Source organism: Pleurodeles waltl, chromosome 8 (genome assembly GCF_031143425.1).
Source record: "Pleurodeles waltl isolate 20211129_DDA chromosome 8, aPleWal1.hap1.20221129, whole genome shotgun sequence".
Taxonomy (NCBI): Eukaryota; Metazoa; Chordata; class Amphibia; order Caudata; family Salamandridae; genus Pleurodeles; species Pleurodeles waltl.
In genome coordinates this window covers 533,080,634-533,097,185 of record NC_090447.1, presented here as the reverse complement: position 1 = coordinate 533,097,185, position 16,552 = coordinate 533,080,634, and the positions used below count along the sequence as shown (strand labels likewise).

The 16,552-nt window shown below is 48.8% G+C and overlaps 1 protein-coding gene across 1 annotated transcript in view; it reads left to right on the top strand.

The window, feature by feature from the left end:
• The window catches only part of UGGT2 (UDP-glucose glycoprotein glucosyltransferase 2), a 1,372,316-nt gene that overhangs the window by 451,769 nt on the left and 903,995 nt on the right, over positions 1-16,552 (top strand). The window contains exon 11 of the mRNA XM_069204567.1: positions 14,841-14,932. Within this exon, the coding sequence (XP_069060668.1) occupies positions 14,841-14,932 (92 nt within the window). The remainder of the gene's footprint in view (positions 1-14,840; positions 14,933-16,552) is intronic.

Genomic DNA, 16,552 nt, shown 5'->3' with positions numbered 1-16,552 from the left:
ATCGTGATCTGTCTTTGTCCTGGATCTCAGGGACCATTTGCAGGGTGGTTTTCCCTCTGCAGGGGGTGGGGTGCTGGTGTGGTGGTCCTGTGGCAGGGCGTCCTGTCCACTAGCGCCGGCGGAGGTGGTGGGCAGTTCATCGTCCATGCTAGTTTCAGGGGCCCCTTGTAGTGCCACATTGTCCCTCCTGGTGTTGAGTACTTCCTTCAGCACCCCTACGATGGTACCCAGGGTGGAGCTGATGGTTCTGAGTTCCTCCCTGAAACCCATATACTGTTCCTCCTACAGGCGCTGGGTCTCCTGAAACTTGGCCAGTACCATTGCCATTGTCTCCTGGGAGTGGTGGTATGCTCCCATGATGGAGGAGAGGGCCTTGTGGAGAGTGGGTTCCCTAGGCCTGTCCACCTCCTGTCGCACAGCAGCCCTCCCAGTTCCCCTGTGTTCCTGGGCCTCCGTCCCCTGGACCGTGTGCCCACTACCACTGCCCCCAGGTCCCTGTTGTTGTTGGGGTGGTGGGTTATCCTGGGTTCCCTGTAGTGGTGGACACACTGCTGATTGACGTGTCCTGGGGACGGAGGTATGGGCCCGCTGGGTGGGTGCTGTGCTGGTGTTTCCAGAGGGGGGAAGGCCTGTGGTGGCCTGTGACTGGGTGAGGGGAACCGACTGTCCCGAGGTCCCCGATGGGCCGGGCTGGTCATCTAGATCCAGTTTGACAGAGCTACTGTCATCACTGTGGGCCTCTTCTATTGGTGGTGTGGACCCTCCTGTCCGGTGACATTGGGTAGGGGTCCTGCAGGGGTATAAAAGGATGGTTATTACATCTGTGTGTGTCATGGTGTGCAATGGGTGGGTGACCGTGTACCCCAGTGCTTGCATTCCTGTGTGGGACCTTGTGTGAGGATGGTTTAGGGGGTTGTATGGGCATGTGCAGTGGGCATGCTTTAGTGATGGGTGTCCATGCTTTGTTGTTGCATGCAGGGCTTGGTGTTGGGATGGGTGGTTTGTGATGTTGGGACATATGTGAGGAGTTGGGGTGCTGGGGGTGAGGGTATGTGCTGGCATGCAGGTAGGGTGGTGGATGTAATAATTAAGATTTGTCTTACCAGAGTCCATTCCTCCACCTACTCCTGTGAGGCCCTCAGGATGCAGTATCGCCAAGACCTGCTCCCCCCATGTTGTTAGTTGTGGGTGAGGAGGTGGGGGTCCGCCGCCAGTCCGCTGAACCACCTGGTGGTGTCTTGAGACCACGGAATGCACCTTCCCCCGTAGGTCGTTCCACCTCTTCCTGATGTCCTCCCGATTTCTTGGCTGCTGTCCCACTGCGTTGACCCTGTCCACTATTCTTCGCTATAGCTCCATCTTCCTTGCTATTGAGGTGTGCTGCACCTGCGCTCCGAATAGCTGTGGCTCCACCCGGATGATTTCCTCCACCATGACCCTGAGCTCCTCCTCCGAGAACCTGGGGTGTCTTTGCCGTGCCATGGGGTGGTGTAGGTGATGTGTGGGGTGGAGTGTGTGGGGTTAAGTGGGCTGATATTTAGTGGTGTGTTGTGTGAGGTGCGTGGAAGTTCTGTGGGTGATGGTGTTGTGTGCCTGTGGATGCTGTTGTTCTTGCTGGTGCTATCTCTCTCTGGCCTTCTTTTGGAATTTTTGGTCGTGGGGGGTTGTGGGTGGTGTGGGTGTGTGTTTTATATTGTAATGGGTGTGTGGGAGTGGTGTGTGTATGTGTATCAGGTGTGTGTATTTGGAATTGTCCAATGTGGCTGTGTTTTGTAAGAGTGTGTGTATTTTGAGCGCGGCGGTGTGTACCGCCAATGGAATACCGCAGTTGAAAGACCGCCGCGTGGATTCGTGTGTCGTGATAGTGTTGGCGTATTTCTGTAGGTGTGACGGTGGTGGTTTTGTTTTCGCCAGTTTATCACTGACCTTTGGTGCGGCGGACTTGTGTGGGTGTCTCAATTTTGGCACACCATGGTACACACAGATGCAATAATCATGCTTTTACACCCCTGCAGGACCCCTACCCAACGTCACCGCACAGGAGGGTCCACACATGTCCACACCACCAACAGAAGAGGCCCACAGTGATGACAGCAGCTCTGTCCAACTGGATCTAGATGACCAGCCCGGCCCATCTGGGACCTCTGGACAGTCGGTTCCCCTCACACTGGCACAGGCCACTACAGAGCTTGCCCCCTCTGGAAACACCAGCAGGCCCATACCTCTGTGCCCAGGACACGTCAGTCAGCAGTGTCCACCACTACAGGGAACCCAGGCTAACCCACCACCCCAACAACAGGGACCTGGGGGCAGTGGCAGTGGGCACACCGTTCAGGGGACAGAGGCCCAGGGAAACAGGGGAACTGGGAGGGCTGCTGTGCGACAGGGGGAGACAGGCCCAGGGAACCCACTCTCCAACATCATGGGAGCCTACCATCATTCCCAGGAGACAATGGCAACGGTACTGGCCAAGTTTCAGGAGACCCAGGGGCTGCAGGAGGAACAGTAGTTGGGCTTCCGGGAGGAACTCAGATCCATCAATTCCACCCTGGGCACCATCGTAGGGGTTCTGAAGGAAGTCCTCAACACCAGGAGGGACACTGTGGCACAACAAGGGGCCCCTGACACTAGCCTGGACTATGAACTGCCCACCACCTCCGCCGGCGCTAGTGGACAGGAGGCACCGCCACAGGACCACCACACCAGCACCCCACCCCCTGCAGATGGAGAACCACCCTGCAAACGGTCCCTGAGATCCAGGACAAAGACAGAGAACGATGCCAAGACCCCGCCAAGAAATGAGACCACCCTGAATGTCATCCTTTTGTCCCACCTTGTCACCCTGTCCATCCTCAAACTGCCCCAGCTCCACTTCCTATACCCCTTTGGACAATGCGCCTGTGAGACTAATAGACTGGACTCTGCCATGGACATTCCTCCATCATCACCCCTCACCATTCTACAACCCCCTCCAATATTGAGCACTTAAATAAACACCCTTAAAGCACAAAACAATCTGGAGTCAGTCTGTGAATTCGAAATAGTGTATTAGCAATTACAGTGACAAAATGCTCTTCCTATTGTAATGTCAACATACCTATGTCACACAGCTCTAGTCCATGAGGAAACAAAGCAGATGTCACACAGTGTGACCCACATCTGTGAAATCGTAAGGGAAAGTGACAACTCAGTGACCATACACTGGGTGCAAAGGACAGACAGTAGAGAGGTAGTAGTGTTAAAGTACATTTAGTAGGCAGGTTTATCTTCTTACCTATGTCTCACTAGAAGTATTGCAGGATCACATAGTTCCTGTTGTCGATGTCCTCTTCTTCTGCTTCCTCGTCTTCGCTGTCCACAGGCTCCACAGCTGCCACAACACATCCATCTGGACCATCCTCCTGCAGAAAAGGCACCTGTCGTCGCAAAGCTAAGTTGTGAAGCATACAGCAGGCCACGATGATCTGGCACACCTTCTTTGGTGAGTAGAATAGGGAACCACCTGTCATATGGAGGCACTGGAACCTGGCCTTCAGGAGGCCGAAGGTCCGCTCTATAATCCTCCTAGTTCGCCCATGGGCCTCATTGTAGCGTTCCTCTGCCCTTGTCCTGGGATTCATCACTGGGGTCAGTAGCCATGACAGGTTGGGGTAGCCAGAGTCACCTGCAAATGGCGAGGGACAACTGTTAGACACACACTAACCCTTAGGGACAAATCCAGACAACTATCCACACTGTATAGGGTCCATGTCCTCACCTAATAGCCACACACGGTGCCTCTGGAGTTGCCCCATCACATAAGGGATGCTGCTATTCCGCAGGATGTTAGCGTCATGCACTGAGCCAGGGAATTTGGCATTAACATGGGAGATGTACTGGTCTTCCAAATTCACCATTTGCACATTCATCGAATGGTAACTCTTCCTGTTTCTGTACACCTGTTCACTCCTGCGGGGGGGACCAAGGCCACATGTGTCCCATCAATGGCACCTATGATGTTCGGGGATATGTCACAGGGCATAGAAGTCACCTTTCACTGTAGGCAAATCCTCCACCTGAGGGAAAACGATGTAGCTCCGCTTGTTTTTCAGCAGGGCAGACAACACTCTGGACAACACGTTGGAAAACATAGGCTGGGACATCCCTGATGCTATGGCCACTGTTGTTTGAAAAGACCCACTTGCTAGGAAATGGAGTACTGACAGCTCCTGCACTTGAGGGGGTATTCCTGTGGGATGGCGGATAGCTGACATCGGGTCTGGCTCCAACTGGGCACACAGTTCCTGGATTGTGCACGATCAAGCCTGTATGTGATGATTACATGTCTTTTCTCCATTGTCGACAGGTTACCGGAGGATGCCGCCATCTCCTCACATGCCCCAGCGGATGGTGCCTATGGAGGAGTACAGCGAGCACAGAGTCAACCAACTCAGAGGTACTTAAACACAGCTTACTCTAAAAACCATTCATAGCCTGAATTTTGCCTGTATGAGTGTTGAGGCAAGGCCTAGGTATGTGTGACGCAGTTAAAAAATAAAGCCATGTGGGCCCCTAAAATGGCGGCTGCCTGACCTGTAAAGTGGGGCAATGGGATGTGAGGTAACTGCGCTGGCGTTGTACACTGTCGCGGTAGGCGGTCAGAGACTGCGGCGCAATGCAGCATTGGTTAACATTCGACCCTATGGGTCCCAAGAGCCAATGACGATGTACACCGGCGGTGACGGTACGCACCGCCGCGGACGTGACTGTCATTTTCTATCTGTTCAATCACTCGATACCTGATCTTCGACAGGAGAGGACCTACACTGCAAGTGATGCTTTGACCTCAGTCTGGAAGAGAATGGCTTGTGTGTCTGGGGAAAGGGCCCCTGCCTTCAGCACGGAGGAGTTGGAGAAACTCGTGGATTGGGTCCTCCCCCAGTACACGCTACTCTATGGTCCTCCAGACAAACAGGTAAGTACACTGGGAGCATGCTGTATGGGCAATGCCTGTGTGGATGAAAGATAGGGGGGAAAGGAGAATGAGGCGTGCATGAAACGATGGTGAGTGCGTGTGCCACATGGCAAGGTTAGGGATGCGGGCCAATGACTGTGACGGTGCAGTTGGTAATAACCTCTATTTTTCCCCTGTACAATTCATGTAGGTCGGCGCCCACCAGAAGAAGGATATTTGGCGTGCCAAGGACGTCCGGACCCTGGGGGTCTATCACAGACGGAGCACCCACTGCTGGAAGAGATGGGAGGACATTCGTCGCTGGAGCAAGAAGATGGCGGAGGCCCAGCTGGGGATGGCCTCCCAACGTTGGCGGGGTGCCCTTCGCACCATGACCACCCTGATGTTCAAGATCCTGGCGGTGGCGTACCCGGAGTTGGATGGGCGCTTGTGGGCATCACAGCAGCAACAAGGGGGTGAGTACACACTCATTCTGCTGATTCAGCATTCAGTGGAGGTGTCTGGGTGGGGGAGGTGGGCTGTGGGTTTCCCTAGGCCAGGGCGAGTCTGCTAGTTCAGTTCCCTTTTTCAGGCAGACCCTGTGGCACCCCACTCCACCTGGGTACAGTGCCAACTACACCTAGTGAGGCTCCTGTGACATCCATGTGTGCAAATATCGGCCATAGCCTTGTAGGCCATGTCCCAGGGATTGAATAGTGGACCCCAAGTGCACAGCGCAGTGCAGGGGGCTTCTGTGTCTGTCGTGTCCGCCAACGGTAGCGGTAATTCATGCACTCAACATGTCTTTCTTCTGTCTCCCCCCACCCTTTTTGTGGTCTCCCTGTACATGTGTGCTTTAGCATCATCAGGCGGAGGAGCAGTGGCACCGGAGCAGGAGGGAGCTGCATCCCACATGGCCCTGGAGGGCGACACTACGGAGTCTGATTTCACCAGTGGGACGGAGGGCGAGGGGAGCTCCACGGCGGGGACAGGAGCTTATACCAGTGATACAGACTCGTCCTCTGAAGGGAGCTCCCTTGTGGTGGCGGCCCCATCTGTGCCCCTTGCATCTACAGGTACAGCCGCCACCCCCCCTCCAGCACCGCCCTCCCAGGAGCCCCTCAGCCTTTGCCCCGTGCCCGCTCACCCAGGAGGGTGGGCATCTCCTTCGCCCCAGGCACCTCAGGCCCTGCCCCAGTCACCCCTGCTGCCCTCAGTGAAGAGGCCATTGACCTCCTCAGGTCCTTCACTGTTGGACAGTCTACCATTTTGAATGCCATCCAGGGTGTAGAGAGGCAGTTGCAACAAACCAATGCATTCCTGGAGGGTATTCAAAATGGTCAGACAGCCCTTCAGCGAGCTTTTCAGACTCTGGCCTCAGCACTGATGGCAGCCATTGTCCCTGTCTCTAGCCTCCGCCCTCCAACTTCCTCCACCCCGACCCAATCCCCTGTACCTCAGCCTACCTCAAGCACACCATCAGACCAGCATGCACACACCTCAACACACAAAGGAAGCTCAGGAAAACATAAGCACAACACATCCCACAGGCACTCACGCAAGCATCACACACATGCAGACATAGCAACATCCACTGCCTCCACTGTGTCCCCCTCCTCCTCGTCTCCCTCCTCCCTCCCAGTCTCGTCTCCACTCACACCTGCATGCACTACATCTACAGCCATTACTTCCATCACCAGCACACCCACCACCACCCCCACTACCATTCACACATCCCCTGTGTCCTCTCCCAGTGTGTCTGTGACGCCACCTCCCAAGGTACACAAACGCAGGCACACACCCACCCAACAGCCATCCACCTCACAACAGCCTCCAGCACATGCACCTTCACCCAAAGTCACCAAATGTACACCTCCAACAAACCACAACCTCTTCCTCCACTCCCAAACACCCTCCAGCTACCCGTCCCAGTGCTCCTAAGAAACTTTTCCTGTCCACCCTTGACCTCTTTCCCTCACCTCCCCCACCCCGTCAGTCTCCTAGGGCCCGACTCTCCAGGTCCCAACCATAGCACCTCAGACACAACATCGGCGGGACCAGTGGTGCCAGTAGTCGCCGGATTCTGGAGTGCACTAGGCAGCAGGTCAGCCATTGTGGCAAGGAGCCACAGCACGGACAGTCCCCCAACTGTCAAGCATCAAAAGTTGTCCAGTGCCCGGCGGGAGAGGGGGAAGACAACAGCCAGCAAAGTCGCTCCCAGGGGTACAAGTGGGAGTGTGGAGTCAGCAGCGACACCTTCCAAGGTGGGGAAGGGGCACAAGAAACCTGGCAAGTCTGGGAAGATCAGCACGGCGGAGAAGACCGCCATCGGCCCCGCTGCCCAGGCAGGACCGCCAGCAGCAGCCCCGCTGCCCAGGAGGCGACCGCCAGCAGCCCCGCTGGCCCAGACAGGACCGGCAGCACCAGCCCCGCTGCCCAGGAGGTGACCGCCAGCAGCCCCGCTGGCCCAGACAGGACCGGCAGCAGCAGCCCCGTTGCCAAAGACAGGACCACCAGCAGCTGAAGCGCTGCCCAAGACAGGACCGCCACAAGCACCGCTGCCCAAGACAGGACCGCAACAAGCACCGGTGCCAAAGACAGGACCGCCACAAGCACCGCTGCCAAAGACAGGACCGCCAGCAGCTGAAGCGCTGCCAAAGACAAGACCGTCACAAGCACCGCTGCCAAAGACAGGACCGTCACAAGCACCGCTGCCAAGGACACCGCCGCCTCAAGCACCGCTGCCAAAGACACCGCCGCCACAAGCACCGCAGGCCCCTGAGCGCCAAAAGCACTGACGCTGCTGAGGCCGCCACGAGCAGGATGAAGCACTCTGGGCACAAGGCCCCCTCCAGAACCAGTGGAGATTTACATCCACTACCTCTGTCCTTGGCAGGATGAAGCACTCTGGGCACATGGCCCCCTCCAGAACCAGTGGAGACTGTTATCCACTTGTGAGACTGTGGCTCTGCACTCCCCAGGATTGAACAGTAGGCAAACCACCCACTGTAGAGACTTGAGAGACTGTAGCTTTGCACTCCCCAGGATTGAACAGTGGGCAAACCACCCACTGTAGAGACTTGTGAGACTGTGGCTTTGCACTCCCCAGGATTGAACAGTGGGCATGGGGCCCCCTCGTGGATTTGGCGTCGTGCACTCAACCAGCTGAGGTGCCCCCCCTCTCCCTTCCCCCTGAGGTGCCAGTTTTATTTCTATCTGATGCCCCTGCAGTGTTCTCTCCGTCATGTTCGGGTATCTTGTGTGGGCCTCACCCATGCAGGTTGGGCCCAGTGGTCCACGGACTTTAAGGGTGGAATACCCTGGACTAATATTCTTGGTGTATATATCTGTAAAAAGTGTGTGTATATTATTTGACTACTGAATTTTAATATATTACAATCGTTCACCTCATTTCCTTTTGTCTCTGCATTCTTCCGGCGGGTTGTAACTGTAATGTATCATGCTGTATTAGTGTGTGTGTTGTAGTGGGTGTGGGTGGGAGTGTTGTGTGTGTGTCACTGTTTTTTCCCTTCCCCCTCCCCTGTGTCCTAGGTGCAGTACTCACTGTGGTCTTCCCTGCCGGCGTTCGTGCTCCTGGTAGAGGAGCAAGAAGACAAAGGCTGGTAAAATGTGGCACTCTGGTTCCATGGTGCCCTGGTTCCTCGCGGGGTGTGCAGAGGTGAACGTTTTCCCTTTGAAGTCCTGTTTCCGCCGTGTTTTTGTTTGCGGTGAATCCGCCCCAGAAAAGGTGGCGGATTGGTAGGTTGTGATACTGTGGGCGGTACATTATCTCCCGCCTGTCTGTTGGCGGTGACTGCCACGCTGTTTGTTTATACCGCCGTGGCGGTCGGAGTGTTAAAGTGGCTGTCTTTGTTGGCGGTTTCCGCCACAGTCGTAATTCCATTTTTTGCCGCCGGCCTGTTGGCGGTCTTACCGCCACTTTAACACCGACCGCCAGGGTTGTAATGACCACCATAGTCTCTACCAAATAAGGCATTATGGAAGGTAAGTAACTTCACCGACGATGATTTAGATGATGATTAACTTCGTTTGGTATCAGTTTGCCGGAACTGATGTTGCTGCTTGGCCTTGTGTACTCAGAATGTTGCTTTTGGAATGTTCTGGTGGGCATTTTATCTTTGTGCCATGAGACACTTACATTTTCCTTCACTTTACACACCGTAACAAAATGATTTTCTTCTCCACAGCCTTTACATATCCGCCCAATTGCAGGACATTTTCCTTCCTGTGAGAATGAAAATCCATACTTAAAACATAACTTCTTTTTACGTGTAGACATCACTTTGTGGCCTTCAGTCTTTTGCTTCTGCTTACTTTTCTCATTCATCACTGATTTGCTGTGGGTATCTCCGGCCTCCATGTCAGCAGCTTGTCTTTCAGCATGCTCCTCACTTCTGGCAGCCATCAGCCCTCACTCCAAATTAAGAGTTTCTATCAGCATTCATTGGCTGAATTAATCTGACAAGCACCCATCAGTAACTTCTTCGTCAATAAAATCATTGAACGTACAGTGTTTGAGTGCATTGAGTCTTTCCCCAAATTCATTGATAGTTTGTTTCGCCAACACTTTGACGTTCTTGACTGAAAATATATTGTTCATAATCAACGTTTGGTGCTGGATTACACTTGAGATTCAAAGCATCTTTGATCTGATGGTATGTGATTTTTCATCAGTTCTCAGCATTTTCTTTATGACTTTTTTGACACCATCATCAGCAAGAATTTTGAGATACTTGATAATCTCTGTTATCAATTCTCAAGTGCATCAATGAAGTCCTCAAATGTCTCTATCCAAGCAGTCCTTCTGTTGTCAACACTTTGCTTTTTTGAGGTATCGGAAGGTGGTTTCAGTAAGGTGGCAGCATTATATCTGTTCATTTGAGTGGTTGGCATTGAGGGTAGAGCTCTTTCAGATGCTGTTGGCTGTCCAATAGAATCTGCATCATCACCAAGACCGGACGATGCACCAGCCTCCCAGTCATCCAGGACAGTCTTTGTGGTTTTGACCTTCTTGGTCTCCATTGGAGCCCCGTCACTTGTGGAGTCCTCTGGTGTTATTCTGAGCCGCCATCTGGCAACTTTGGTGGTGTGCCACTTAAGGTATTGGACATCTCAGTGAGCATAACCCCAGAGCTTCTTCTAGGGTCTCCCCAGTGCTGAGGTCACAGTGTTCCACTTATCAGGACTCTGGTAAGTTCAACAGCAGTATGCTTCCTTTTTACATGTTCCGTTAGACACTGCTTCTCCGTGCAACTTTCTTTGGTGACTCGTAATTATCTTGGATTTCGCTTTGTAAACCTTGTTGTGTTTGTTTTCAGCATTAACGCTCAGTGCAAGGTATAACTCTATTTTGCATGGCAGCGTGGTACCTTTTAGTACGGCCTTGGTCATGGTTTCTTGACCAATGATGCATAGGCTTCTCAGTGAAGCTTTCTTTATCTTCAAATTCTTCACACTGGCTGGAGTTGCACTTTGACTCCACATACAGCAACTGCCGACTCGGCACATCGACAAAGGCACCCACGGCACGCATGAGCAGTTTGCTTGGATTACTGCAAACTCTCTGGGAGAGCACTGTCATTCTTCAGGTTACTTATCCCCGATCTTGTCCTCCCCAGCCTGGTTACCACACACGGAGCTGTAAATTGCACATCTTTATTCTTCTGCGGGCAACTGACCTCTTAACATTCTAAACCAAGCTTTCATTGCATTCTATTTTAGCGATTATGTCACACTGCTTTTGGAGTCCGTTTAGAGACAAAAAGTGTTCTGCTATAAAACTTGAAAGACACTACAGGTATGTCCAAACAAACTTTTGTTCCTTTACGTTGAAAAAGCTGATGGCTCAAATGGGCTCCCCTATTGCCACATACTGTAAGCTATTGGGAGCAGAAGCAAAATGTGAATGACACATGACAAGATCATTGGATGAAGATGCCTGACCAGAAGCTCCTGTCTGTCTGTAACTATCCATGTTATATATATGTATTTTGACTGTGTTTTGTTTTTGGAAAACATGAAGCTGAAAAGATAGCTAAAGCTGCCAGAGACCAGACGTAAAAGAGGACAAATTGAAATTCACATGGTGCAAATGGACTTCATTGAACAGTTCTTTCACTTTCCAAATGCCTAAGATGGGGCTAAATTTGAAGCAGACCAGTTTTTATGGCTATCCCAGTGAAGCAGGTGCTTTTCCTTGTTCTGTGAAATTTCGAATGTTGAGTTGTTAGGCTGCACAAATCCTGCCAGGTTTTATATTGCGAAATGGAGGCAAAAACGTGTGGTATTTTCTCAAATCTTATAATCCATATTTGGATACAAATTCCAGTTTGCACTTGAATCCGGGTGAGCCCTAACTATAAGAGTAGATGGATGTCTGTTACCAGCAAAATAAGAACTAAAGAAAATATCCATTAAAAAAACTCTACAAGAGTAGAAAATTCAGTAGCATAAGCAATAGATTATGCCTTGTTTGCTGATCAGATTGTATAATTTGCTAAACACAAGGCTTAGAACTTCAACATTTTCTCCATACTCTGTTTTCTTTGGGGAAGGATTTTACAATAAGATATTTAATCAACATGTGACTTATGGCGAAACGTGCTTATATGGGCTACCCTTTTCCATGACTTAATTTCAAAATCATATGTTGTATTAACCTCATTAATATCACAGTTTAAAACTAGAAAAAAACAATTTTGTATCAAAATGATAACATAAGTCTCCATAGTGAAGTCTTTGTTTCCCTCCAAATGGTCCCTTAGTATTGGTAATAGATCTTCATTGTTAACTCTCTCTAATGAGCTCGTTTTATCTACCACAGAAAGATACAAAGATGAGGACCCACTGAAATTCAAACGTGTTCATGTGAAGCACAGTTTCGTGGAGTAGAAGCAATAGTCTGCTTTGCTGAGAGACTGGCAAAGCAATGCACACACAATTAACCTTACCTTTCACCAGTATTAGTAGGCAGATATAATTAACATCCAGCTGCATATTTTCCTTTCTTTAATGGCCTTTCTTAATGCACCATGGAATGCTATAACATAAACCCATTGGATTGTCTTGTAAAGCTGGTGAGTTCTAAGCCATTTAAAAGTATTTAACTTGTACAGGCAGTATTGCTCTGTAGCCAAAATGTGTCAATGATTATCGTCCCCTTTGCACTCACTACAGTTGGTCTTATTTATTACAAGTCATTCTATATTAATGTTCCCCCATAATTCATCTAGCTAAATTAGGTTACTTGACTGAACAAGGATGCAAATTTCGTTTTAGTGCTTCTGTCTTATTTCTCTGTAATACATTGTTTCAAAATGTCTCATGAAATAATTCTACAAAATACTGTTTAATTGTATGGTCTAATGTCAAGATAGGGTACAATTTCACTGCAACAGGCTTGTTGATAAGATTAATCACCTAACACTTGAGGCCACTATAAGATGCAAGCTAGAACCCCTCTTAGGTAGGTTACAGGGTGAGATTTGGCTTGATCTATTATTTCTGTGTCACTACTACTTTTAAATGATGACTCCCATGTCCTCGTGGGATACCCCATGTTCCAGACCGTGATTTCCTTCTACAAACCATTAACATCTAGAAAATTAGTTGAGTTGATTCAGTTGAGGTGAACCAGGAATCCAATGTGATGGTAAATAAAATCCCAGGGTTGGAGTGTAGTTCCAGATGACATGAAGTCATCTGGTAACCTTATTTTAGCTGTAGTGTTGTAGCTTACAACATGTACCAAAATATCTGTTTTGGAGTAACAGCCTCAAGAGTATACACAGTTTAATGAGAACTAATTCGTAAACTGTATCATACTTTTTCCTTAATCACAATGGTGTGCTTTTTGTCTATGCTTAGCTTAAAACCTGCGTGCATTTTTGAGACTAAGAACTCCTATATGAACCTTTTAATATTTTATCTGAAAACTATTAATGCCTCTCTAGGGATATGGATGTTCCCTGCATCACTGAAAGCAGGACAAATGACCCCCTCCCCCCTTAAGAAATCTAACTTAGATGCAAATGACTTTTAGAGCATTAGACAAGTATCAAAACTGCTGTTCTTTGACATAAGAATCAAGAGAGATGTTCCTTCACAACTTATAACACACATTTTGCATTGTAAACTCTTAAACTCATTCGAGTATGGATATCACTGCAAATTTATCATGAAGACTACCACCATTGAAGTGCCGGGACTTTGCTGTGAGAAGTCATGAATGATAGAAATGCATGCATACTGATACTTTGAGCTCTTTCGACAGCATTCCGTACTCCAGACCACTACTCATTGCTTCAGATTCTGAACTCAGGAATGGGAATAGACGATTGTTCCTCTATTCAAGATCCTAAGTGGGAATGTGGTGTTCCTGGAGGCTCTGTCCCTTCACCTGATTCTAAACATTGAACTCCAGGCCACAATGTTTCACGTTAAAGATATCCTCATTCATCAGTATGCCGGTGACTCTCTGCTTTACCTTTCGGTTTCAGGCCCATCCAGTTTAACAAACCTCAAGTATTCTATCATAGAATAATTAACTAGATATCATCCTCTCACACTCTCCAGCAGTGCCCACCACTTCATCCGTGTGTGAAATCACTCAGCTTGCTTATAGACCAAAACCTCTCTTTAAGTTACCACATCACCAACCTGACAAAATGTGCTTCTTCCCAAGTACATCTACTTAGGAAGCTGAAATACTCACACTGACTTCAGCTCATCAATAGAGGTTTTTTGTTTACTTAATCCTCTGGACAGAGGAAGTCCAATCCTTGTAAATCTTGAAAAATACTCAACTGGACTTCTTTGAGCTATTCTTCTTGTAGCTGGCAGGCTGGTTACAGGATCAAAAAAAATCTGATCACACTCCGTCATTCTTAGAAATAGTCATTAGCTTCCGCGTGAAGATAGAATTGAATTCTAGATAGTGTGGATTAACCACAAAATAATACACAACACTGCATCTGTTTAAAGATACTTTTGTGGAGGGTCAACAGGGAACTAGAGGCAGAAACGGTCCAGTGGTTGAAATTCCAAAAATTAAAAACTGCAAGACTTCTACGTAGGCCTTCTCTTGCCTACATCTGAGACTGTGGACGTCCGCCCCAGAGTATATCACACTATACTGACCTATTTCCATTGAGAAAGAATCTCACAACACATTTCTTCAGACTTTAACTCACTAATTAATATACCCCACCTTGCCAAGTCAACTCATTCACTATAATCCAGGTCTTATGAAATCTGCCATATGCCACTGTCATCTGTGTGTTTTACCACTGTCTGTTACTTCCCGTCTATTTTTTTTCACTTAAAGGCATGTTTTCTGGATACTACTGATTATCAGTTTTGGCAACTATGCTTTCTGAAAATAAGGTCTTGCCCTACGCTGTAGCCGCCTCCAACATATACTTGTTCTTCATATTGGTTCCCCGAGCTGTGAGTTATTAAGATATTCATGGGTGCAGCTGAGGTTATCTAACTCCACTGCAACAGTTTGCGTTGGCGATTGTGAGTTTAGTTTTCGTGTGTAGAACACTACATTTCCTCAGACATGGAACAGTAGGATCCAGCTAGGGCGTTTACGGGGAAACACTATGGGAATGGAATGTGCCATGAAGAATAAATATGCGTGCTCCGTTGTGCTCTGCAAAATGTGCCAATTTGAAAGTTACTGTGTACTACATTTGTTTTTAGGTGCATGTGTTATTTTTTGTTGATGACATTTCCTTTTTTTGTTTGTTTCTCCAACTTTTTCTGTTTATTGAGATATGATTATGCTTAATTTGCGGTCTAGCTTTAGATGAACGAGTACAAAAGCACTTCAGCAAAGATGTGCGTCACCAGAGTAATGAGATCTTTTGTTCTCTCCCACTAGCATTTCGCAGAGACTCTGGGAATCCAGGCCGGAGAAGCCGGCTTGTTTATAAATGGTCTGCAAATTGACTTGGAAATTCAAAATCCTTTCAGGTAAGTGCTGCATTGCACTGTTAAATAACGCTCACCATGGAATTATGTGGTGTACATGTACATTTGTAATATGTCAAGTCCCGTGCAATCACGTTTCACAGCACGTCTCGTGTCCTAAGATTACAGATTAGTCCAGACGTTCTGTTTTGTGTATATATTAGGAGAATAGTTTACGATGATCTTGTTTCAGATAGGCAGTCTCACTTTTCTGTTTCATTTAAATGTATGGCTGGACAGGCCTTTTATTCCACCAGGCATTTCTCCCCTGGTGGGCTGCCTGGAGCCCTTGGCGGCAGGTTTTTATAACCCAGGGCCGCTCCTGATGCCTCTCTCCCGTTCCCCAGCTCCCAGAGGAACCACCTGGAGGCTTCAAGAGAGGGAGGGTGGCGGGAAATGATCGAGAAAGCAATCAGAGAGTGAAGAGGAAGAGAGACTGGGTCCTGATTACGACCTAGGTGGAGGGGATTACTCTGTCCCAAATGTGGCAGATATCCTGCCAAATTACGAGTCCATTATATCCTATGGACAGGGCTGGCTTTTGGGCTGTGCGAACGGTGTGACCGCATCGGGCGCCGACCTCAGGAGGGCGCTGGGTTTAGGAATAACTTCAGAAACTTGCGATTTAAAAGCACCTACTGAAAACTTCCTTGTACGTTTAGCCTTCAAGAAACAATTAAAATGTCAAGATACCTACTGTGATTAATGTTCCTGCTAGGGAGAGAGATGGGAGCTTTGCCTAGTGGCAGCTTTGACTCAACATAAAGTACCATAGAGGGTTAATATGCCTGCTGCAAAAAACAGAACTATGGGGCATATTTAAGAAAAGTGGTGCTGCACACTTTGCGGCACCACTTTTCTTGCACCCTAACCCCCCCCAAAGCCACCATGTGTGCGTCATATTTAAAATATGGTGCACCATGGTGGTATTTAGGGGACTAGTTTAGGATTTTTTTACACTAGTCCACCGCTTTGCTGGATTAGTGTCAAAAATGTTGAAGCTAATCCTGCAAAGCACCCAGAGGGCCAGTGTAACCAATGGAAGCCTCTGCATTAAAAGTGCCGGAAAAAAATGAAACGTCATTTTTTGGCCCCCCTAACAGGGGGAATGCCCCCTTTGCATACATTATGCCTAGCGCAGGCATAAGTTAGCACAAAGGATTACAAAGTTGTGCAATGCATTTTTTGCCTTCTAACGCCACATTATCTTTTTAAAAATTACACTAATGTGGCGTTAGAATGGCACTAGGTGCTCTTAAATATGCCCCTTTGGGACATATTTGGAAAAAGTGGCGCTGCACCAGTGTTTTTGGCTTTCTAACACCACATTAGTGTAAAAAATATGACACTAATGTGGCGTTAGAATGGCACTAGGAGCTCTTAAATATGCCCCTATGGCAGTGCTTAATGTGTGTTTGTTGTTACCGGTGCGGAGCACCAGCACTTATTTTTGAGGGCCAGCGCTTATTTTTCTGCCTCAAGCATTTACTGCGAGAAAAAGACACATATGGGAAAGGCGGAGGAAGAAAAAAATGAAAAAGGCGTCACAATGGGAGAAAGCAGAAATCCGTAACAGTGAGCTGAAGGGGCAGGTAGTGCCTGTAAATGGATTGAAGAGGCCCG